The sequence below is a fragment of the Camelus dromedarius genome, chromosome 15 (assembly GCF_036321535.1).
Source record: "Camelus dromedarius isolate mCamDro1 chromosome 15, mCamDro1.pat, whole genome shotgun sequence".
NCBI lineage: Eukaryota > Metazoa > Chordata > Mammalia > Artiodactyla > Camelidae > Camelus > Camelus dromedarius.
The window spans coordinates 63,289,084-63,314,700 of NC_087450.1; the positions used below are offsets into that span (position 1 = coordinate 63,289,084).

General features: G+C 52.1%; 1 protein-coding gene across 1 annotated transcript in view; it reads right to left on the bottom strand.

The window, feature by feature from the left end:
* SNTG2 (syntrophin gamma 2) overlaps window positions 1–25,617 on the bottom strand; it is a 97,673-nt gene that overhangs the window by 67,917 nt on the left and 4,139 nt on the right. Inside the window, 8 exon segments of the mRNA XM_064494211.1 lie at window positions 1,580–1,621; window positions 1,719–1,738; window positions 1,741–1,761; window positions 6,638–6,695; window positions 6,778–6,815; window positions 6,818–6,833; window positions 15,370–15,507; window positions 18,193–18,812. Of these exon segments, the coding sequence (XP_064350281.1) occupies window positions 1,580–1,621; window positions 1,719–1,738; window positions 1,741–1,761; window positions 6,638–6,695; window positions 6,778–6,815; window positions 6,818–6,833; window positions 15,370–15,507; window positions 18,193–18,812 (953 nt within the window).

The window sequence follows — 25,617 nt, forward strand, 5'->3', positions numbered from 1 at the left end:
TCACCTGCAGGAGAGAAGATGAGAGGAGGGGGACCTGGAGCAGGCTGGGCACCATCAGGAGGAAGAGGGGTCCTGTCAGCCCCTAGACCCGAGAGCAGAGGCAGAGCAGCCAGAGGGCCAGCTCCTTCTGCAGCAACAACAGGGCTTCCACTGTCATTTCTGAAATACAAGTCTCACCTGATTAGACCAGGCCCACCCCTGAGGTCCGAGGTCATACATGACGGGACGCCTGCTTCGGCATTAAGCAGAAGGAAGCTGCACACATTACTGGCTCCAATTTTCTTTTTTTTAGGTGAGTACTTTTCCCTTTCCTTGGGCTGGCGGGGCGTTACTGAGGTGTGCACTGTCTCTTTTAATTACTATGTATTTTCTCACCTTAAGAAAGCAAACTTCAGCAGAAATTGGAAAACAACAAAAATGTTCAGTTTAGGAAGTGAAGAGGTGAGAGCGGGTCACCTACCCAAAGGTAACCGAGACCACAAGTCGCTTGACACCAAGAAATACACCATCTCTTCTCCCTGCCTGGCAGGCGCGAAGTTCGTCTTTCCCTCAGTAATGAGTCACTAACACACTGTGTGCTGGTTTGATGGAAAGTCCGTGTCCCGCAGACCAGATATGTTTGGTGTCTGGGCTGCCCACCCTCACTTGGAAGTGATGTTGGCTCAGTGGAAAATAAACAGTGATGAAGGGCGCACAACTGACCGCACGCAGAGCTGTCCCTCCCCGGGGACGCTGGCACACTGACATCCTGCTGGGCTTCACTGCACCAGGCAGAACAGGCCACCTTGTGAGGGACCCTCACCGCCCGCCCTGCGGGGTCCCGGGCTCCCCCCCACTTCGGCCCGTCCCCCGTCCCCCAGCCTCCCCACGCTCCAGGGCCCGCTCTGGCCGGCCTTCTTCTCTCCCCATCTCGCTCTCCAAGGTCCGGCTCAATCACCATCCACATCGATGCTGCCCCCACCAAGGGAACACGCGTCCCTGTCCCCGCGACCCCAGTCCCGTGCATCGGGGCACGTGGCCGTACACGTGGATTCACTGCAGGGCTTCCTGTGCCTGATTAAGGCTTCGGCATGGATGTTCCCTGCACCCTTCCCGGCAGTGTGGACCTGACCCGTCCACAGGAGGAATGCCGGGCGGAGGCCCTGTGACCCCCGTCCCTGGGCCAGCACTGAGGCTAAGTGCTGGAGACGTCCTCCCAGACGGACAGACGGATGTGCACACAGGGCCCAAGGAGCCGCGCGGGGGCCCCTCATCGGCTCCACTCAGGCCGCCCGGGGCCCCACCCCCTAAATTTCAGCTCTTCCGTCTTTAAAACAGAAGCCACCAAACCCACCCTCTACAGTGTCTGCGAAGACCTGTCGCCTGTGGATGTGACAGCCCAAGGGCACACGACCCAGAGGGCACTGCACAAAGGCCTCTTGGAAACATGACTTTTACGTCTAAGCTTTTTCCTCCCAGTTCTAAAACTCCGTGCCTGCGAACACACTCAGTGAAATACACGTTTAAAGAAAAAATAATCAGAGTAAGAAAAGCTAATAAAAAGAAAAAAATAATAACATCTAAAATCTAATACACTCACCACTTCTTTGTGGGTTGCATTTTCCACATGAATGCCATTAACCTGAAAAGATGACGAATTAAGAATTTTGAGGAAAAGAACTGAATTAGTGTAAAGCTAAAGTGGGACACAGCTAAGCACTGGGGTTTAAAACACTGACCTGCAGAACGGCGTCCCCACGAACAGCATGCCCGTCCGCTCAGCTGCGGGTGCAGAAGTGGCAGCAGCGTCAAGAGAGGCTCGGAGACACCGCGCGTCAGGGCAGTGGCCTCAGCTTAGCGTCTGCAGCAACCGGCATTCTGTGTACGTGTGTGTGCACGCATGTCACGTGGGCGAGTCTGCGTGTATGTGCGTGTGTGTGCACTGCGCCGTGTGAGTCCGTGTGCACACGTGTGCATGTGGGTGAGTCCATGTGCATGTGCAGATGTGTGGTGTGTGAGAATGGGAGCACATGTGTGTCTGTGAGTGTGCGTGGGCACGGGTGTGTGTACCTGGGTGTGGAAATGCCAACAGCACAGCAGGCACCCCTGAAGCGAACCAGACAGCTAGACAAGCATGTTAAGAGGGCGACTTTCCAAGCACAGAAGCCTGGTTGGGGAGGAGCGTGGACACCGCTCCCTCCAGACGAAGGGCGTCGTCACACGTGCAGAGTCGGACGCGGCTTCACTAAGTCCACACAGACAGCAAAACACAAACCCCAGAAGCCCCTCAGGATTCCCCTCTTCTCGGGAACAAATCTACACAGACCGCTTTGACTAACGAGTGGGCCCGGAATATTAAAGGGAAAAGGAAAGAAACACTTGGTGTGGTCAAGTCCGAGTGTGCTCTCTCCAGCATCATTTCCCCTTAACTTTCCACTCTCCTAGGCAGAGGCAGAGCGACAACTGCTTTCAACGACTGATCAAACCCGCACCAAATGTAAAGCTCTTGTAGTGTAAACCGTGACACTTCCTGCTTGTAATGCAAGGGCCTGGCCTCACCTCAGCCCAGGAGGAGCGGCCTCACCCCAGACAAACAGCGGGGCCCCCACCGAGGCCCCTGCGCTGTGGACGGCTTGGCTGAGCTCAGGGACTGACTGTCTGGGCTGCCTGCTTCTTCCCTCCTCGAGCTTTAACTTCCTGCTCTTACGTTTAAATCACAATACAGAGTGACCCCTGGAAACCCCCAGGGAAGCAGGACCCTGGGCCCCTGCGCTCTCTGCCCACAACCTCGACCTGGCTGTGGACCCAGGTGTGCTGTGCGGTTTCCAGGTCCTGCCAGGAACGAACCTTCCTGTTTTCAAAGCTCCCTCCTGGTTATTGCTGACGGCGTCCTGCAAACACAACAGGACCACAAGGGCTGACCCGGTCCCCACATGGGCTGGAGCCAGGCTGAGACCCGCACGAAGCTCTTTTACAGATCTCTCACCCTCACCTGGATTTCCTCTAATTTATAAGCCTTTGGTTAAATAAGAGAAGCCAAGTAATAAGCTATTCCTTTCACACTGTAACTTTCTTTAAATTCCATGCAAGTATGTGATGGCAATTGTTAATACTAGTTCTAGTCATTAACTAGTATTAAATTTTGTTGCAAATAAAATAGTCTTTATATTATTGACTGTGATGGTATGATTTTAGGTAACTAAGAAAGTTCTCGTTGACACTACAACTTCGCCCAGAAAGCCTGCCTCACCCATTAAGGGAGACCTGCGCCCCGTCTGGCCCCACGGGAGGCCTTCCAGAATCCCCCCCTCTGTCTCTGTCTCCGTCTCCGTCTCTCTGTCTCCATCTCTCCTCCTCTCTCTCATCTCTGTCATTAAATAAAAGTTAATTAAAAAGACTATCCAATTAAATCTTTGAAATGCTTTCCATTTGATGGGCTTTTAGTCCTAAAGAAACAAAAAAGTGGTGAAATGGATAATAAGATAAAACCATGGAAGTTTAAGTTTAATTTAAAATTTTAATTAACGTTCCTGAATAAAATAAACTCTTTGGTCAGAATATACTAGGCTTGTGGGTTTTGGCCGAAAAGCGATTCTAGTTTATTTCTGTGGTTATCCTGTCGTTATGCTGGGATGTAAAATGGAAAAACAGCATAATGTAGTTTAATCCATATAAATATTCAAAGGTGCAGACTAGCTACAATGGGCTAATATTTTCTATTTCTGTTACACTTGCCTTCTCAAGGCAAATTAATTGCTATTACCCATATTTGAGGTGATGTAAATTTAATCACTGTTGGCAATACAATGGTTTTGTAACAAATAATTTGCTCTTTTTGCAACTTTAGTCTTTGTAAAATTCAGATACAAATACTGATGAACAAAAACCTTTGGGTAATAGTGTAAAAGGGTAATATTTCTTAAAAGTCTTCCCGTTAGAGCACTGAACTTCATTATCTGGACTAACAATGACTAAAACTAGCCTTTCCTGCGCGTCAGGCCCTCCTCACGGTCCACTTTGCGCTCTGACTCTGGAACCACTCGCCCACCCGTGTGGGGCACGGCTGTCCCCGGGTGGGCGGGTCCCCTGTGGGGACGCGGGCCTGTGGTTTGACAGGAGAGCCACACAGAACTAAGTTCAAAGACTGTGGACAGAGGCAAGGAATGCGCACTCTTAGTGTGAACCCCACACCCGCACGAAGATGGGCACTGACTCCAACGAAACCCCACCGCAGCCTTCCTGGAAAGGCACAAAGTCCCGTTGCCAGTGGCGGTCGTGGCGGCCTTCTGCTGTGGACGGCACGGCCGGTGACCGGCACTGGGAACAAGGGTGAGACGCCCTGTGGGACAAGCACCCCTGTCTGTGGGGCAGGTGGGTGGGCAGGTGCACGCAGCGTCTCACAGGAGCAGAGGATGCAGGCGGCAGGACACACTCCTGAGAACGGCCTCGCCCAGGACCCAGTGCTCGTGGGGCCAGCTGGGCTCCAAGCCCACAGCACAGCACATGGCCCCCCTCGAGTGGTCGTGAGACGGCTCGTCTGGGGCAGCACCTACCCCACCAGGTGCTGGCATGCTCCCTGTGGTGCCATTAACTGCTCCACCTTCCCTCTTCTGGCTGGTCAGCAGTGGGTTCTGGGCGTCCCTGGCATCCTCCAGGGACGAGTGAGGACCCCTGAGCACCAGCACGGCCTGGATGGGCAGAGGCTGCTGGTCAGAGCCCAGCCCAGGGCCGAGCTCCGGAGCAGATGGTCTCAGAAAGGGAAAGCGAGACCAGAGATGGCCAGGAGACTGTGGAGGAGTGGGAGGAGAGGCGGGCTCCGTCCTGAGACTTGCTGTGCCGAGCTTCCTGTGGTGCCTCCCAGCAGCTGGAGAGGAGGCTCTGCTTCGGGAGAGAGTGTGTTGGCACGTCTGGACTCCGGTTGGAAGACTGGACGCCCCCGTTACTCCTGAGGACACCCACCTGGCCGGCCACCCCAGACGCGGGCGCGCCTCCCAGCTCACGGGGGCGGCCTGGTCACCCTCTGCAGATAAAGCTTGTTCTCATCCTGAACTGGGCATAACATCCTTCTCTGATTTTCATCGTCTCCCTTCGTCCCAGTCTTTTCGGAAACTGATATTCACACCCACACATTAAAAACTTCACTTAGAAAAAGAACTGAGAATGTTCACGAAGACCACAGGAGCCAAAACGGACTGGAGCACCTTCCTTCAGTTACTGGCCAGCCAGCCCGACGGTGACGGCGGCGCACGAGGCTCCGAACACTCCGAGCTCGACGAGGAGCCGAGTCCTTCCCCCTCGCAGAAACTGCCTCAGACGGACTCGGCTCCACAGCGCTTCCACTTCACAGCTACAGCGCTGGCTAGTACAGCAGAAGGGCGTTCGCCCAAGGGAGTCATAATGTTTTGTCAAAGTGCTTTAAAAACCTCGAAGAATAATGGTCATTTGAGTCAGAGCCCTGTGCCCTATGGTTACAGTTAGAACTGTATTTTCTTACAAAGCTGAACGGCAGGGGAAGGACCAGGCTCCTTCCGAGGCTGCGGCTGGGGTGGTTCCAGGTGGAAGCCCCTCCGGCTCTGTCCCCTCGACCCCCAATAAGTGGCGATCCGTCTGCTGCAAACGGCAAAGGCAGGTGCTGCGACTTCGCTCAGAAAGGGAAAATACTGTATCACGCTGAGTCCTGAATTCCATCCTTTTGGTACAAGAGAGTCTTTACACACATGCAGATTTTGTTACAATGCCTCTTTCCCCCACGAATGAATTCAGAGCACTGTGGGGAGTTCACATCCCCTGGGAACCGTCTTTGCAGGAAAACGTGACCCCCAGGTCCGAGGTAGGCGTGATGCCCGAGGACACGCCGTGCAGACGCCCCAGATACCAGGTTCTGAGCAGAAGCACGAGCTGACTCTGAGTTCCCACTGAACCTGCACGTCTCGGGGGCTGGTGTCTCCATCCGGGAGGCCCACAGTCTCTGCCCCAGGACCGGTGGCAGGGTGCACCCCTTGCTGATTCAGGCCTCCCTCTGGATGCTGCACGGTTTCAGGCTCGGGGCGTGCTGCCCTCCGCCAGTTTTGGGAGGACCATCACCTGAGTCACAGGTCCCACTGACAGGGAGTAGCTGGCAGGAGAGGGAGCCGAGGGTCCTGGTGGGAGTGGACCTCCCCACCCGCCACTAGCAAGGTGACGCTGTCAGAAAGCCTCCATTTCTACGGGAAACGAGCGGCCCCACACAGGGAGGACCCCGTCCTCACTCTCCTGCCTACACACAGCGGCCTCGGGAAGGGGCAGCGGCTCCCAGGGCCAGCGGCCCATCTTGTCAGCAACGCCTGCCCCGCCGCACCCACCACACCCGAGGCGCCCGCCGTCACAGGCTTTTACCTCCAAGCCCTCGTGATCACCAGGGACCCTCCATCCGCACTGACCTCCCTCAGTGGTTTGTCGTTCCTGAGAAACCCAGTGCTGGGACCACTGGCGTGCCCGTGTGTCCCGGGGCGGGGGCGAGGGGGAGGACAAGGGCCGGGTGGTCGGCTGAGACAGCAAACGCCTGCAAAACCGCGGCAGCGCAGACAACCAGGCGAAGCCAACAGCTCATTTCTCACCTAAAAGCACACACCACCTTCCAAACTGCCGCAACGCACGCCAGCCGCCGCGCCGCTGTTACCTGTGTGGTCTTTCAATATTTTCGATATGACGACAGGGACTCTGTGCTCAGAGCCTCCCTGGAAGACAGGCAGCGGGAGTGCAGGTCAGGTCAGCGCAGGGCCAGCGCGGGAAAGGAGCGTGGGGGCCACCCGCTCATACCTTTACGCTCAGGCCCAAGCCGCCCCCGGGCTGTCGCAAAGCGTAACTGTTCTGTGCTTTAAAAAATTGAGGAAGAAAAAGAACAGTTTATGTTAAAATGCACAGTCAGAAAGGGAGTACAAAATGCACATGCCGCTTCTGCGTGAAACGCAAGAACTGTTCATAACGTATTTCCAGAGTCGCCCCAGTCACAACAGCATCTCCAGTCTCCAGCCCCTGCCGTGACACGGACGCGGACACTGACAGAATCAGCCCTGTTCTGCGCGTGATTTAAAAGCCACACAGAACTCCGGCAGGCGGGCGCTCTTCCCCTCACCGTCTCTGGGAGTCGAAGCACCATGAGGGGAACACTGGCCGTTTCCCAGGGGCAGACGGTGAGGCCGCAGAGCACACCCTGACCTGTCCCTAACGTGTGTTCTCCCCACAAAACGGGCTCCCTCTGCACCACCCTCCTCTGTGCAGCTCAGTCACTCTTAGGCCAGGTTTCAGGTGATCAGCGTGAACTCTCGAGTGATCAGTTATTCCACGTCCGGATCCGGTTTAAAGGCGTCAGTGCTGAGGAGAAGCCAGATTTCCCCTTGCCCTTGGGGTGGGGGGGGGGGTGACTGGCTGGGCACCGTCCCGTCTCTTACACGTTCCATCATGTGACAGACTGTATTTTGGTCTAAACTGCCTGACTGTTAGCTGTGGGGCTGAGACGGTGAGACCAGGGAGGCCTGGACCAGCTGAAGGGGCCGCAGCGAGCGTGCTCACCGGAGGGACCATCGGCACAACGGGAACGCCCAGCATCGCTGGGATGAGCGAGTGCAGAGGTAAGCGCTTTCAGATGCCAAAGAGTGCGTGTGTGCAAAGCCCGCAGAGAGAGACCCCGGTCGGGGAAGAGCGGGGTGTCCCGAGGGGCCCCGCAGGGGACGCACCCACTGCCAGCGCGAAAGGACCCGGAAGCTGTATGGCCACCTGTCATTTACTTACACGCTTTTATTTTTATCATTTTAACTTCTCATATTTATTTATTTATATTTATTATTTTATTATTTAAAATCCACTTGTAATTTTAGTCTTTGGAGTGAATATATTATAACCTTAAAGACACCAAAAATTAGAGCAAATAAACCTATTGTAGGGTGTACGTGGGACACATTCGACTATTCTGAGCTCTTCAGCACATGCAACGCTTTGAACTGATGAAATACTTTCACAGTCAAATGTGGGAAGAGCTGTACTTCAGGACTTCGGTTTCAGAGAAACCGTTTCGCCTTTTTCCTCGTCCTGGACTGGGTTCCCAGTGAGGGAGGTGGGGGCAGCAGTGACACTCGTGCGACAGGGACACTGTGGTGACTTCCGGGCCGTGTTCTAAGTGCGCGTCTGAAACGCCGGGAGCACCTTTACCCGCACAGCGTCCGACGCAGCAGAAGCAGGCGTGAGGCTCGGTCCCCGGCAGGTCCCCACGTGCGACACAGGAGCTGACTCTCCAGGTCAGCGAGCGTCTCCCGAGTGTGACCAGCAGCGTGGGGACACTCGCTCCCTCTGTTCTGCCCTCGGCCCTGAGGTCCCCCTGCGCTCAGGCTCGGCTGGGGCGGGACAAGCCCCACGTGCAACACAATCAGCCCTGAGCTTCCAGCAGAGACCTTCTGAGCGTCGGGAGGTGGGAAAGCTGGGTTGTCCAGAACATCAACCAGGAGGCTGCGACGTTCCTCAAAACAGTCGATAATGCTTTTCACTTTTCCCACTGGGTTAAGCAACAGAACCCACTGAGAGCAGGAGAGTACGCGTCAGGGGAAATGTGTTTGAGAAGGAGCAGGTGGGTCCTGCCTCCAAATAATGACCTTTCGACTCTGTCATTTTGTTCCCATGTGGACCTTAGGAAGACAATGCAAAGCAAACACCAAGAAATGGTCCATGGAGCCAAGTTCTAAGATTCCTAACAGGGGAGGGAAGGAAACTGTGTCATAACCCTCTTTAACTCGGAGCGCCTGCCACCCAGGGTCCCGGCTCAGCCAGAGTCCTGGCCACTCAGATGCCTACTCCACGCCGTCTGCTGCAGTGCCCCTCCTGAGCACACGCGGCCCCGCCATGTGAGCCTCGCTCAGCAAAGCTGCACAGGTCCACATCAGACACTGCAACTGGGGCTTAATGCGAACTTCCCATCTGTTACAGCTGCAAGCTGAGGCTCAGATCAGAACATTGCAGTGTCCAGAGGTGGGCTTCAGCCGGTTACAAAGATAAAACTGGCCCTTGTGAGGGATGCCACCAGGCCTGCTGTCCCCCTCCCCAGGCCCGGGGCACCTTCACCCACACCCCCGGTCACTGGTGATTCCACGCTCCAGCCTCGCCCCACCCCAGCCCCCCGACATCACCGCCAGACCACCTGCAGTCAAGAGCCAGCAGGCTTTCACGACACACATGACGGAAGAGCCTGAAAGAGGGATTGTTAATGTTAGCAATTTAGGAGAATTTTCTGAGGATTTTAGTTCTCACACACACACAAAACCTTCTCAATTTTTTTCAGAAAACAGATGTTAGTGGATTTTGATGTTGGGGAGGGTGTGGGAGGAGGGTGTCAGGCCCCAGGTCCCCGACGGGAGCAAACACCCTGGAAGGGTCTTGCAGGTCGGGGTCCGGGTCTCTCTTCCCTCTCTTCCTAAAGCTTCCACACCAATGACTCCAAAGAAAAAGACCCGGGACCCAGAGTCAATTTATGGTGTGAATGCATGTGTAGAAATCAGTTTTCAGAAACTGAGAACAAATGGGTTTTCAGTTGAGGTCTTGGGAAAAATGGAAAAAATTCAGAAATAAATGTCTGCCAACAAATAGATACTAAGGGAAAAAGACAATGCCGAGGAAGTACGTCCAGTGAGTTCAGAAGGGCTGTTTTGTTACTAAGTTACTTGCAGTTTGGGCTGCAGGATAAAGTGTCTGGTGGGAAACCAGTAATTACTAGCACAGGAAATACAGCAACAAAGATTACAGACGAGAGTAAAATCGTTCTTTAAGTTAAATACTAAAATACAGGCGGTACCTACTTCTGATCTATAAACCCAAAGAACAGAAAGGAAAAGGGTGCTCCAGAAAGCACGTCGAACTAAGCGGAGAGAAGTCGAAACAGTGCGTTGATTTTATAACAAAAGAGCGATGACAGGATTGTGCTGCGTGTCACACGCAGAACTGATCAGAAACTGCCGTGTCCTTGGCCAGCGTCACGGCAACCACGTCGCCTGTCGTGGAGACCGTAATCCAAGCTTAACTCCTTCATCGGAACTAAAATTAAAATCTGTTGACATTCTTCACAGGACATGTTATGTAAATCATAAACCTAACTTTTTTTTTTTTTTTTTTTGATTTTAACCAGTTCAGTGGACCATTGTGACGGCCCTGGGACCACCTGCAATGCCTCTCGTCGGCCCCGTGGCGGCCAGTTAGCGCGTCACAGAGGTTGCTCAGTCAGTGGTCTTACTGAGCACCTTTCTCTGCACTGGGTAACTCACCCCTCAGTCACTCGCTCGCACAGCTGCAAAGACACACGCGGGAAACCCAGGAAGCCAGGCCCGGACGTGTGGTGCACGCGGTCCCGGGCGGGGGGGCCCGTGTGCCTGGATCTAAGCATCCCCGACGGGACACGTTTACGGGGAAGGGAGGGCCGACAGCTGTGGGGTCGGGTGGATGCAGAGCTAAAATACGCGGGCCCGATTCTACCTTCTACCGTCAGGCCACAGATGTGTGATGTTAGCCAGACACACCTTCCCTGGGGAAGACCGGGCTCTGACAGGACACAGACCCCCCCAGAGAGGAGGGGCCAGCAGACCCCGCCCCCTGTGCGGCCCGCACACCCCCTCACAAACCGGGCGCGCGTTTCAGGCAGGGAAGTGGGCGTCTCTCCCTCCAGGGGTCCCCTGGGGCCCGAGCCACAGACTGCCGTCCTTCACCAGCGAGGAGCCCACTGCCCCCCGAGCCCCTCCGCTTCCCTGTCTCCACGGCCCCAGCAGCACCCGCGCCGCCCTGCGGGCCTCCGACCTGCTCTTCTCTATTTGCCGACCCTGGTGCTCCCCCGCTGCGGGCCCCTCAGCCCCTGGCGCTCCCCCCCACCCTCTGCGGGCCCCTCAGACCAGCCTCACTGTTTCACGGCTGAAGCTTTCTTTCTGACAGACGTGCTGTTTAGCTCGCACCCCGAGACTGCTCTCCTTCCCTGAACTTGTCCTCTCTGGTTGGTTCCACGCCTGCTGGGTCACCGTGCACGGCCCTCCCTCCCAGCCGCACTGGCGGGGCCTCTCTCGTGTCTTCAGACGTAGTGAACGTGTGCACCGTGTGGCGCTGGACGCCCAGGCCGGGGATCTCTGCGGGCCCACGTCACCACCCTCTCCTCCCTGCGTCCCTGCCCCGTCCTCTTCCCCGTGGCTTCCTCTCCACAGGCCCCCGGGAACCTGCACTGGGGAGTCACCTCAGACCCGAATGTGAAGTGTGCTCCTGCAGAAGGGACACGCCGCTTCTCCCTGCGCGGACCGGGGCCCCCAGACCTGGCAGCCCTACAGCCTCCTTTATCCGCGCGGGGCTTTCATGGCACAGGGACCGGTGAATCCCAGCCGCAGACCCAAAGCAGGGCGGGCGGGGGTGAGGGTCCCTCTTCCTTCTGGAGCCAGTGCCAGGCAGGGAGGACTCTTCCCTCCCATGGGGCGGGCTTTGTTTTCAGGTCCACACACCGCAGCTGTGACCCCGGGCTCTCCTCCTCCAGGCAGGGAGAGGGCCGGTCTGTCCTCCCTCTGGCTTCCCCCCGGCTGTCTCCTGGTGTCCACGCTGAACCCCTCGTCAGGTCATGCTGGGGGCACACCAGGCTCGGGGACTGGCCCTCCCAGAGCTCACAAGACTTCCGCGTCACTGAGCATCCTCAGCATCACTGACGTTTGTGTCTCTGGGAACATCCCGCACGTCTCTGGGCTTGTGCTGTCTTGGGAACCCAACACGCAGCACCCGCTGGGTCACAAACTAGCCGAGGAGCTGCTGAGACACTGCCCCGATTCTGTAATCTGCTCCATGAGCTCAGACAACAACTTCCTTCTCCATGAATCCCAACTTCCCAAACAGGAATGCGAGGGTGTGGAATCTCCCAGATTCATTCCAGCCGCAAATGTGCCGTGACTCTAAGTGCCAGATACAACACAGAGATCCTGGAACTTGTTCCTTCAGTGGAATGTGTTTAGATGTAACTTCCTCACCACATTCATTTAAACCACAAATGTAAACGTGGAGTTTAGAAAATTAAACTGTGTCAAATGTACAGCGACAGTTACAAAAATAAAGCAATCCAAACACAAACTGAAACAGAACGAGCGAGCTCTTTGACGCTGCAGAGCGCACACTCTCTTAGGAGGGAGTCAGCAAACCCAGAGATTGGGAGTCTTCAAAGTGCCATGTTGATGTCAGGAAAGAGGAACATAAATGAAGTGTGAACTCTTAGATTCCAAGTTCGGAGGCTGGATCAGCAGAGTTAAGAATACATTGGTTTTACTAAGAAGCAGATTTAGTTTTACATTAGCCCTCCCTCTTTTGGATTGAGAACACCCCCCACCCTTAACTGATAACACACTTACCTTCTTGCCAGTAGGTTCAAGGAAACAAAATGCAAGTCTACGCAACCGTGTCTTCTCAGGCAATCAGCACGTAAGCGCAGCCCAAGGTTTAGGGTTCCGTGTGAACTCTGTGTTAAGCTTCAAGAGAACCAGACTCCTCCAGGCTCACTTCTGAGTAAGTGCTGAGTCAAAGGTGTGTTGCCTTTGAAGTGAGCAGGGACCTCCCACTGAGAAGAGCCCGAAATGTGAGAATCAATCATCAGTAGCACCTCCCATTAAGAAAACTGATCTTGAAAATCAAAACACCAGCGTGAGCCGTCCACAGACTCAGTGACGGCATCTGAGCTCGCGGGGCCTGACAATCGAGGCGTTTGCTCTAAGACGCTGACCCGGTCTCGGGGCCCCCGTGACCAGCCGCCTTCTGCTGGACTTTCCCATCTACAATGCAGACTCCGCGACCCGGCTGAACTGACTCCAACGACAAGTTTTCACCTCCCGGGAGCCACACAGGAACTCGAGGTTGGTGAGCTGTAAATTCACACTCATTTCTTCCGCTGATCCACTGTGGAATCGTTGTATCTTCCTTTCCTGCTCTTCAGAAAAATTTTAAATGGAAAATAATTTTCCTCAACCAGGTTCTCTGGTGGAAGTTAACATGGAAACATCCAGCTAGGAACATACTGAGAGTCGAGGCTCTGGTGTCCCTCAGAGGGGTTCTGACTCTGTAAAAACAGCCCTGACTTTTGCTAAAAGGAGTCTTTCTTATCCTCCAAACACACGATAAATTCTCATGTCAAGGTTAGTTTTATTTTTATAATCAGCTGAAGAGCACAGGGTTTCAGCTGCAACTCAAACCAATGGGATTGAACCCAACGTGATTCTGTAACTGGGGTTCAGAAGAGATTCTGATCTCAGTAACTGACTATGTTCATCTAGGCACGGAAATGTCCTCTGAACGCCCCTCCCAACTGTCCAGCCCAGATACGTGTGTTTACTCAAGCACATGTCCACTACTTTCCTAAAACAGAGGGCTTCCTAGGGAACCAGCAGAGAGCAGTAAGGAGGGGCGGAGACTGGGTACAAAGCCATGTGAACCCAGTGTCCCCACCCACACCCTTATTTTAGGGCAGGAAACACTAACATCACGCTTCGGGCTTCAATAAATCACTTGAAAATGAAAACACATTTATGGGTCTGAATATACACCCATTTTTCTTAAGAAGGAATCTATAATTTTCATCAGGAACTTAACCTTGGGCAGAAAATCTGACACTGAATAGAATTTAAAAGTGTAGGTTATTTTTCCTGGACAAAATAGCCTAGAAACATTGTGTGTTTTTACTATAACTTGTCTGAGATCTTCTAGAGATTACAAATTCACTATTAAGAAGGGTCATTTTTTTCAAGTGGTTAGAGTGGTCCCATGGCTCCCTCCCCAGCCCCACCCCATGGCGTCCAGAGCTGCTGCAGGGAAATGAGCAAAGGAATGGACACTGCCAGGGCCACACGAAGATGGGACAAGACCTCTCCACTTTCAGAAAGAAAGCAGACATGGGGGTGTTAGCAGGGTCTTTTCGGGGCTGGTGGAGCACAAGGGGGTCTGCAGGGTGCAGAGAGGCCCCAGGGTGGGGTACACAGGATCTGAGTCTGCAGCTCTCCAGAGGATGGCGGGAAGGACCGCCTCCTGGTCTGGCCCCACAGGTCCCGGACCCGCGGGGGGACCCTCCCCAGATGCAGCAGCCAGACCCAGACCTGGGGAGGCAGACCTATGGCACAGGAGGGAGGGTGGACCTGGGTCAGGGCAGATGGAGGAGGATTTCAGGTGGAGACGTGAGTTTTGAGAGTCACGAGAGCCTGTGTGGACATATGGCAGGCTCAGGCCTCCCCAGCAAGGTCATGGCATTGCATCTCACGAGGAAATGCCGAGTGCGGGACCGCCGCCCCGGAGGAGGCGCCCGTCCAGTTCACCTCCAGCACAAAGGCCACAGGACTCGGAAACCACCCAAAGCAGGTGTCCCCAGAGCCCGTGTCACTGCGAACTGGGGATGGAAGTGCTTCGGGGATACTTTCAAAGACACTCTGGGGGAGGGGAGGGCTCAGCGTGTGCTCAGCAGACACGAGGTCCCGGGTTCAATCCCCAGCGCCTCCATCAAAAATAAATAAATAAACCACATTACCTCCCCCCCAAAACAAACAAAACAAAACACACAAAAGGAAAGTCCTCTCCTCTACACGGTTTCTTGCTCGTCAGGTTTTGTGGCCGATGGGGGGTGTAGTCAAAGGGGAGAGGAACAACTGAGCTGACAACGCGCAGAGACTCGTCAGCAGGATGCACGTCTATATCCACGGCCGCAAAACCTCCTGGAAGGAAGTGGGAAACGGACCACGGCTTCAGATACAGTATGTTGTGTGTTTAACACATCGTCGGTGGGAGGCCCAGGTAAACTCTGAGCTAAGACCCTTCACCCTAATCTTCATTCAGTATTCTAGTGCATCTAACACAAAAGCTGCTTGCTGTTAAGGACACTTCATCTGTAAGTCTGCAGCCAAGAAAGACCGAGCTTCACCTGAAGATCCTGATTTGTACCCACGGATGCAGGGACAAGGTCGATAACCTGACACTGAAAAACGCCTGCCTGAGCATGTGCTGCAAGTCGTTCTGGACAGAAACCCTCGGGTTACTATTCTGTCAGGGAGTAGATGTGACTGTCACATCACTGCCCTCTAGCTTCCAATGAAACTATGCCCAACCTGACTGCAGTGTTTGGGGGTGTTTTTAATGTAAAGCTCCGCAAGGAAAATACATTCATAAAACGTCAGGGAGAGCGCAAGTGATAAAATGCTGACAATGACAGTCTGCTCTGCGACAACGAAGGCCAGCGGTGGGACCTCTAGGTTCGGCGGAGGACCGAGTCCGGCAGGTCCTGCAGGACCACCCGTGGGCGGCTCTGCCTGGGGAGACCCTCTGGGCTCATCGGGGTGGGACAGTCTGGGACAAACCCCTGGGGCCTGCAGACGCGGGAGCACTGACGTTCGCACTGTGGTTGCTGCCACTGACACAGAGGACGTCTTGCTTTTGAACTGTCAGTACCTCTTTCGTCAGCTTCAGCCGGACGTCGTAGGCGTGTCCAGACCCTGGGTCGCGCAGCGGTGCGGTCCTGGTTTTGGTCTGCGGAGACAGTGGGGACGGGGCAGTGAGGCCAGGGGAGCCTAGAGCTCGCCCGCACGGCCAGCACCGACGGCTGGTCCGTCCGCACTCGGCTGACGAGGGCCTGCCCAGCGTAACGCACAGCATTGGAATCTTTACTGTGTCTTCCCGAGTTGTCTTCAGAGAATTGGGTGTAAAACTTTTTTTTTGAACATTTTATTTCTTTATTAATTGAATATAGTCAATCTACAACGTTGTGTTAGTGTCTGGTGCACAGCACAGTGATTCAGTTACACATGTACACAGATATTCCTTTCCACATTCTTTTTCATCATAGGTCATTATAAGGTATTGAACAGAGTTCCTCGTGGCGTACGGCAGGACCTTGTTTTTTAAATCTATTTTATATACAGTAGTTAGGATCTGCTAATCCCAAATTCCCAGTTTATCCCTTTTCTCCCAGTAACTAAGTTTGTGAAACATGTTTTTACAGGATAATTAGTCCTCACGTTTTTAAAAGCTTGAACATTTTAATAGTACTTTATTTTAATCTATTTTTCTACTTCGCATTTTTCACTTTGACCAAAGCTATTTGAGTGAAAATGATAACTTTCAATAAAGATCCAAATAATAATCTGCATGGAGATCTGTTGTTTTGGAGCAGGAAGGTGACAACACTGACAATAAGCAGGACGATGTCAGGGTTACAGTCACTGAATGCACAGATGGGATGGTGACTCCATCAGACATGCCCCGGGATGAGGCATGGAGCGCCCGCCCGCCAGCCCGCCCTCCAGGGAGGCTGGGAACAAGGTGTTTTCTGTCCTCCCCACACACCAAGCAATTCCACCTGCGTTTGTTGGGAAGTACTGATTGGAGATTTAGTAATTACAGAAGATAATGTACCAGGTGTTCTTAGCAGGTGATGAGTCAGGAAGACACCTTTGGATCAATTAGCAGAAGTCGCCTCCTCCCGTGTGGACATCACAGAAATGTTCCCTGGCTGAGCAGCCCCTGGTCGCCCAGGTGGGCGTGGATCCCGGGCCTGCACCTGACGACCTCCCATCTGTCTTACGCTTGCACCAAGCTCTGGCCAGCATGGTCTCAGGCACAGCCCTGCACCTGGGAGGAAGGACAGAGGGGAGAACGGGCACTTGGAGAGGTCACAGGGGTCTAGTCCTCAGGCCAGGACCAGAGGATGGCCCCAGGGCACACGGAGCCCCAGCCAGGTCCCAGGAGCAAGGGTGCAACCAGTGTTGCCTCTGTCCCTCCACTGTCCTGGCAGGAGAGGCCCTTCCTGGGCTAACAGCTCCCTCATGTTCAAGGTCACAATCCGGAGCAGAAGGAAAATTGGGGTGGGGGGCAGTGCTCCCTGAGGGGTCCTGGAGGAGGCCCGGGTTCAGTGAGGGTAATGCTGAGTCCCAGTGCGTCACTTGGTCAGCCTGGAGTGCCGGGTCTGCAGAGCCCCGCCTGGTGCCTCCCCCAGGGACCTGGGTCTAATCCCCATAGGATGCGGTCTGAGCACCAGGAATTTGAGACACTCAGCATTAGCTTCTGTGCACCTGACAGCTGGGGAAGGAAGGCCCAGGCCAGGAGGGAGGGACCCCTGAATCCCTGTGGAAGTGCAGGCCTCAGCCCACGGCCCACCTGCCGAACCAGCACGGCACTCCCCAGCACACCTGGTGACCCACGTGGCTGTTTTCAGGGAACACCACGAAATGCTTCCACCATTTAAATTGTGTTAATAACACAAAAAATGAGCACAGAAAACATCCCCAACAGCCTGTCTGAATTGGCTGAACACTCACAGAGGCAGGACCGCACAGAGGTGCCGGGGCCCGGACACCAGGGCCGGCGATCTGCCCGCCTCCCTGGCTACCCCATGCAGAGCTTGTCTGGCTCAAGCATAAACTCGAGAAGGTGGAGCACCTGTGCACCCAGGGGGGCTCCCTTCTCCCCTGCCACCCACTGGAGTGGCTGAAACAGGGAGGGCCGGGTCCCCTGCGCCGATGCCTGAATCCCCTCAGCCCTGCTTCTGTCACTGACGCAGACCAGCTCCAGACACAGGAAGCCTGGGCGGGGGCTTGTCACCTATCCTGGGGTGTTTCCTGTGACTGTCATCACTAACTCCAGCCACAGACCTACCTCCACGCTGCACTGGTCCAGACCCTCTCTTGCTGTCCTCGACCCCGGCTGTCCCCTCCCCCTCCCAACACCCCCCCTACAGCTGAGAAACCCGCTGGGGTCTCACGGATGGGAGGGGAAGATGGGGGACACTTGGCTGTGAAAGTGCGTCTCTCTGGCCCTAGTGTCAGCCAGCACGCTCGTGTCTGCTGGAGGTCCTGGCCCACGTCTCATATGCCAGACACAGTGACAGAGCTGACCGCCTGGCCTGCTCAGCGCCCACGCGCTGGACCGACAGGAATGCGAAGCAAACGTTTTCTGAACGAAGTAAAGATGTAAAGATGTGAGGGACGGAGAAGGAAAAAACAGCTCGTTTTGGCGGTATTTTTTTAAATTCTAAAATTGCAGGTTTTTAACCATATATTTCAGTGAACCCTTACTGAATTGAATTGAAATTAGTTACATGATTCAATTTTCCCCGCTTTGTTTTCCTAATTTAGTTTCTTCAACTGAAAATGTGCTTTCTGTGAAAATCCGTAAACTGCGTCAATTCAAGCTCAGGTGATGGAAGAAGCAGCACACTGCCTGCTTGTCCGCCCGGAAGACGGACCCGCTGCGGCAGGGGTCAGTTGCGCTGCTCCGCCTGAGGATTTGCGGGCGGGGCCGCCCCGGAACCTGGCCAGCTCCCGGGGGAGCCCCGGCTGCGCCACCACCGCGCAGGGCCGCGCCTCCCGTTCCCAGAGGGAGCGGCGGCCCCGCAGCAACCTTCGCGCAGTCAGTGATGTGGGCGCGCGGCCCCCGGCGCCTCCCCTCGCGCACCCGGCCAGAGCCAGAGCGCCTGCTGAATGCGGCCCGGAAGGACGAGGCGTCCCCGGGCACCGGGGGCGGGGGGAGGGGGGGCGCCCTCCAAGGACCCCCGGAGGAGGCTGCTGGCGCTGCGGACGGCAGAGGCACAGGCCCGGGCCGCCTCCGGGCGGGGCTTCCGCGGGGCCGCAGCGCCCCCTCGTCCCGCGGCGCGGCCGGCGGGGACCCGGGGGCCCCGCTGCCACCGGCAAGCTCGGGACCGGAGGGCTGAGCGTCACCGGCCTCCGCAGGACGCTTCCCGGGAGCAGCGGAGGGCGGGCACAGGCCGCACAGACAGGCAGGCGTCACCGAGGAGGACGCAGCCACTCGGCCGCCTCCCGCGCGCCGCGCCGACAGCGCTCGCAGACAAGGACCGTCACCGACAGCCACACAGCGGCGTCCGCTTCCCGTCACAACGCAGGGCACGGCTTTTCAAAGCACTGTGAGACTGCGCGAAAATGCAGGATTCTGACCACGGGCATGTAATTCCTCAGACTCGGAGAAGGACACGCGTCTCTGAATTTAAGCTCACCTTCCTGGAGAGTGAGCTCATGACCCGGGGATTGTAGGCCAAACAAAATGCCATCAAACCCCCGTTATGACAGTTTCTCTGGGGGTGCTGGGGAGACAGGAAGGGACAACGGGGGTTCGGGATGATGTGGACAGGGAGGGGGAGGGTGGAGAAGGGGAGGGGAGGGTGGAGAAGGAGGGGTGAGGAGGGGAGTGTAGAGTGGGGAAAGGGGAGTGGAGGGTGGGGGAGGGGAGTGGGAGAATTAGTCATTCTAATAACTCAGTAGAATTGACATTCCTGCTTAAAAATCTTCACCTTGGGAAGAAAACAGAATCCTTGATACGTTCCTAGGATCTTAACTAAGAGGAGACTTCAGAGTTTAAAATTAATGAATCTGTTTACCTACATTTTTCAAAAAGTACGAACACATCAGCACTGCACTGATCTGAGCAGCAGAAGCAGAAGCTCGAGGGCACTGGCAGCTGCAGGACGCTGGTTTTTAAAGTGCGCACGTGTGTGGACTGAAACCAAACCTACTGCTGGCCTGGAAGAAGCCCTCAAAACTCTCAAAGGGTCAGAATCGCTCAGACTGTGTCCTCCCACATACTCTGCAGTGGAAGATGATATAAAATCTCCTCTCCTTCAAAGTTAAGCGATATACTTCCAAATGACCACGGATCAGGGTGGAAAAGTCAAGTGGAAATAAGGATGTATTTTTAATGGATATGAGGTTACAACTCTTTGAAACAGTCCTTCAAAGAAAATTTACATCTTTAATATATTTTTTATTTTTATAAAGCCAAGGCTGAAAGCCACCGCTAATCTCGGGGCAGCCCCAGGCCTGTGTCTGTAGATGAAGCCTTGCTGGAAGAGCTGCACCCACCCCATCTCCTGCTCGTCACCGCTGTCGTGTGAACACGACTACACCTGCTTTAAACCTGAACGCGTCACTAAATCCTTTCACAGAGCACAGCCCAGGGCTGCATAGCTGCATCAGGGAAGTCCACAAATCTCCGGAAGGATGACGCTATGACACAAACTCTTCCAGAAAAACAAACATGGAACACCACTTCACTCATTTATAAACTCAAACTAAGCTGGACGCCAAATCCAGCAAGGAGGCTGCAATAGAATTAATTTACTGGTCAATTCCCCCTTGTCAACATCAATGTGAAAATCCTAAAGAAAATATTACCAAATGGAACAATCCGGTTGGAAACCGAGGATGAGAAGGAAATAAGAGGCCTCCGGAGGGGGTGGAAATGAAAGGCAGGAGGGGGGTCTGCACAGGTCCCGGGGAGCAGGTTCCGGCTGGGAATCGGGCCTTGACTCAAACACCCCCCTTCCTCAAAGGCTGACACCCTCCGTCCGATGGTTCAGTCCCGAGCCCCGCCCACGACGGACAGGAGGGACCCTGGAGTCAGCAGTCAGTGCCTCTGACCAGCTGTCCAGGGAGGATGCGGGAGGTTTCAACGCCAACCCAGTCCTCCCCCAGGAAGACTGCTTCCCGGGGACACAGCCGCCCAGGGCTGCCGAGAAACAGGCTTATATTTTTCCATAGTCCAGGAAAATGCCATATGACGTATTTTAATCTTCCATTTTAAACTTTGTTTAGAGCCCAGCTTCAAGCAGTGACACTGACCTTGTAACTGCCGCTCAGATGTCTGATTCCGCCATCCCAGTGGATTTATAGCCATCAATGGAAACAAGCAAGGCCTGTCAATAATGACCTACTCAGGATGCACTTTTTGAGGAGAAAAAAGGTAGGGCTCCACGCTGTTGAAGGATTTCTATTTCTGCAAGAATAGACTGTTCTAACGAGCCACAAAGATCAAAAGAATCCTAACACAACTGCATAGCATTTGAATAACTTGGATTTGACACACAGAAAGTGTTTCAATGTTATTTAAAATAGATATCTACTTCCTTAAACTGTATTTTAAAGTGAAATCTAATTGTGAGAGAAACAGTTGGGAAGAGAGACATGTACACACATTAAAAGTCATAAAAGGCATTAAAATAATCAAAACAAAGTAAATGAATCCTCGTTTATCATTAGCAGAATTCAGCTCAGTCACGCAGATGCCATGGCTGAAGCTGTCAAAACAATCCTCTGTATATTTTAAATGGGGATTAACTCTGCCTCCAAAAGCAGCAGTGAAGATGCACGTTACACGTAAGGGTGTCACTTCCAGCAGCCAGGCCGCATGAGCTCTGTGCACTTTTCAGGAACTTGTGGGCGTGCAAAGAGGAACCCACTGACAAGGTGAGCATTTCGAGTAAAGATTTCACTCTGCAAAAGGGAAGAAACATAAAAATACGGGCTCATCTGGGAAGAACAAACTGCAGGTAGAAATGAGGAATACTTAATGCATCTAAACATTTCAAGTGTGCCCGACATTTCAGGGCGGGTGTCGGGCACGTTTGACTCTGCAGATAAAGCAGGACATGCTTCTAACTTTTTTAAGAACACAGACTTTAGCTCCTGAGTCTAGCAGGTCCTCGGCGTCAACCTGAACATTCTGTGAACTTGTTAGGAAGCAAACCTGAGTTGCACGTGTCAAAGCAATCATGCAGTTAAGACATGTTACAACAAGTTGTCCAGAGACACCCTCTTGTAAACCAGCTAACGCCCACCTTTACCACACTGAATTTATTTACGTGGAAACTCACACTATCACAAAAGAAGGTGGCGCAGTGCCCAGTTTGGATGCTACTGGACCTGAGTGGGAGGATGAGGGGCGGAAGCCCAGGGCTTCACGAGGGGCACCGTGGCCTGACTCCTCGACGGGGCAGCTTCCTGAGGAGATGCTGTGAGACGCCGTCATTCGTTTCACATGCAGAATTGGCTGTGCCGCCGCTGCTGTCTTTTGTCGTGATCAACTATTTGTTATTTTTTTTTCCAATCTGGTAACAGAAACTCACAGATTCACTCTGTGAGAATGTAGTTACAGAAGAAGCAATCTCGCCTAAAACTCCTTATGAGAATAAATAATGCACAAAAATGTTTACAGTCAGATGATAACAGCTCCCCTTTTAAAGATTTTGACCACTGGATTGATCTTGATTAATTTATATACATAAAGTCCATCCTGAGGGACCAGGTATTTCTCTAAAGATGACAGAATGGCTCCAAGGATAAAAAAAAACCAAAATTTTTTTAAAAATTAAAAAATTAAAAATAAAGTCTTATGATTCTATTAACAGATATAAAAAACTTACTATAAAATATTTCAGCTATCACCACTACCATTTGACACTGTTCTGAAAAGTCCTAGCTAAATTAAGGCAGGAAACAGAAATACGATGTTTAATGATTAGAAAAAAGAGGGAAAAAATGATCATTATTGGCTGACCTGTAATTGCTTATCCTGGAAGACACTGCATTTTCCCTCAGACAAGGGAAAGCCCTCCACGTGAGATACGCAGACAACAAATAAAGACACGTGGAAACACGGCAAAAAGGCTGAGAACAGACGGAGGGCAACATGTAAACGACATGTGGCCCCAGAAAGGGGGCCACAGCAGTCCAGACCCACCTGTGACAAACCAACGAGAAAAAATTATCTACTATCAACAAGAAGACCTTAGAAACAGTGACAAGAGGAGAAATAAATCAGGAGATACAACAATCAATACACACAAATACTGTCCAGCAAATACTCCTCACAAGACCGACAGCTGAATTCTGCAGACAAACACAATTACAGCTGCAGCTGGAGACGCGGGTACGATCCGACTTAGCCCATCTGGCATCGGAATAAGCAGAAGACAAGGAAACGTACAGAAGATTTAAACAACATGATTACAAATCCTGAAAGTAACGGTATGAATTTTAAAAACACTCGTTTTAGAGCATCTGTGAAACACTGCCCCAAGTCAACCACGGAGAGCCATCGTCAGTCTAGCTACACCCTCTGATCACAGCATGACGGATTGCAAATCACTGACAAACAGTCGTCTTAAAAACCCAGCAAAGCATGACACGGAGCACAGCTTGGCTAAGAGAGAAAATAAGACAGGAAGTTACGAACTGGATAAAAATTAAAATTTTATTTCAAAATTGTATGAAGTTGCTGAGAATACCCAACAGATTGGTAAGAACAACAAAAAGCAAAAGGTTTGGGTGGTGATTTGAGGGAACTGGAAACACCCCTGCCTTACTGCTGGCATCCAGGCTGGAGGCTGACTGCGCCCAGCAGTCTGGAGTCACTTGGTGAGAATGTGCAGGTCTAAGCCACACAGACGGGTTCACAGCACTGTGCATTTTTCGGGAAAAAATACTGCCTGACATCCCAGCACATGACTATTAAATCAAAAGCCATGAGAGGATTATGGGAAATGAAATAAACTGGGAGGGCTGAGTGAGTTACTCACCATAAATATCCCAATACAAGAAGGTACGCTGGGGAGCAAAAATGTTTTATTGTGCCTTGTCAATTTGCAATTACTGTCATAGTTTTGTGTTTTCAAATGTTACAGAAATGATAACTTCACTCCCCACTTCCTGAGAATTCCAGTTAGCACATGACTGTACTGAACATCATGCCTGACTGAGGAAACTGAATCACTTCTTTGAGGTATTGGCATTCACCCTCGAAATTCGTTACATACTAATACTTAGAACAAACTCCCAGGGGACCAGCTGAACTCCCTAAAGCTATGGAGCAATACAGTCGCCATCTGGTTTTCTCTGTCTTCAATATTAAATTATCTGATTGCTAGCAGAAACATGCAAGTTAAGAGCAAGTTTTCTCAGCAGTCTGCCAAGAGGCACGTATCATCAGCATACCTGAAGGCTTTTAACTAGTCTTTGGATGGAAAGTACTTAATGAGTAAATAAGAGAGAAAAAAAGACTAGTGATTATGACAAATTGAAAAAGCATACAAATCTCACTTGTGAAATCAATCCACACCTTCTTTCAGCCTGCGGGAACAAAAGTAAGTCAATGACTTTACTTTAAAAGCAGATTTACACCGCATACAACTCAGTGACAAAAAAATAAACAACCCAATCCAAAAATGGGCAGAAGACTTAAACTAACATTTCTCCAGTGAAGTCATACAAATGGCCAATAGGCATGTGAAAAAATGCTCAATATCACTAATTATCAGAGAAATGCAAATCAAAACTTACAATGAGGTATCACCTCACAACAGTCAGAATGGCCATCATTTAAAAGTCCACAAACAAATGCTGAAGAGGGTGTGGAGAAAAGGGAACCCCCCCAACACTGCTGGTGGGAATGCAGCTTGGTGCAGCCATTGTGGAAAACAGAATGGAGATTCTTCGAAAGATTAAAAATAGACTTACCATATGATCCAGAAATCCCACTCCTGGGCATATATCTGGAGAAAAGTATAATTCAAAAAGAAACCTGCACCCCAATGTTCACAGCAGCACTGTTTACAACAGCCAAGACACAGAAATGACCTAAATGTCCATCAACAGATGACTGGGTAAAGATGTGGTATATTTATACAATGGAATACTACTCAGCCATAAAAATGACAACATAATGCCATTTGCAACAACATGGATGGACCTGGAGATTGTCATTGTAAGTGAAGTAAGCCAGAAAGAACAACAAAGATTATGTGATATCACTTATATGTGGAATCTTAAAAAATGACACAAGTGAACTTATTTACAGAACAGAAACAAACTCACAGACATAGAAAACAAACTTACGGTTACCAGGTGGGGAAGGAGGGAGGGATAAATTAGGAGTCTGAGATTTTCAGATACCAACTACTACATATAAAATAGATAAACAACAAGGACCTACTATAGAGCACAGGGAACTAAATTCAATGTCTTGTAGTAACCTATAGTGAAAAAGAATACAAAAAGAAATATATGTATGAATAACTGAATCACTATGCTGTACACCAGAAATTAACACATTATAAACTGACTATACTTCAATAAAAATTTTTTAAAATAAAAAATAATTAAGATGGTATAAAAAAGCAGGTTTCCTAATTAGTCACTTATATGCTGAAAAATACGTTCAATCTACTGGTATCTCTAAAAGATACACAAAATTCATCAAGTTTATTATTAGGAAAAGTATACCAACTTTTTCCTCAGACTGAGGATAACATTTCCAAAATAATAACACTGTAACACGAGTTACTACTGTCCACCAGTTTTATTGGACTTATTTTAGTTATGTGTGCTGTCTTCAATTTCAATAAAAACACACACACACCAAAATCAACAATGTGTGGAAGCAACCGAGGAGAGATGCTCAGTGCGTCACCACGACCGGCGCGGCGGAGCCCTGCTGATCGGAGGCAGAGACGCAAGCACAGGCGCTGGCCCGGCCCAAAGCCGAGGCTGGGAGGGGGTCACGTGGACAGAACACGGATGAGAAGCCCCCACCGAGGGCAGGCGAACCCATCAGCTTGCTGCCTTTGGCAAAAAAACAGGAGGAATGACGGTAGCAATGAAACCAGGAAAAAACAAATCGGAAATGTCAACAGGGGCGTAAAGCTGAGTGGCGTGGGGGCACGGGGTGGGGGGCAGATGGGTGCCCTGCAGGTCTTTCCCGAGCCCCAGAAGGAGCCCCTTTAGCTGTGGTCCACGAAGGAGGACCCCTTGTCTCCCTCCTGTCACATGAAGCAGCTCCATCCGCTGCGGGTGACGG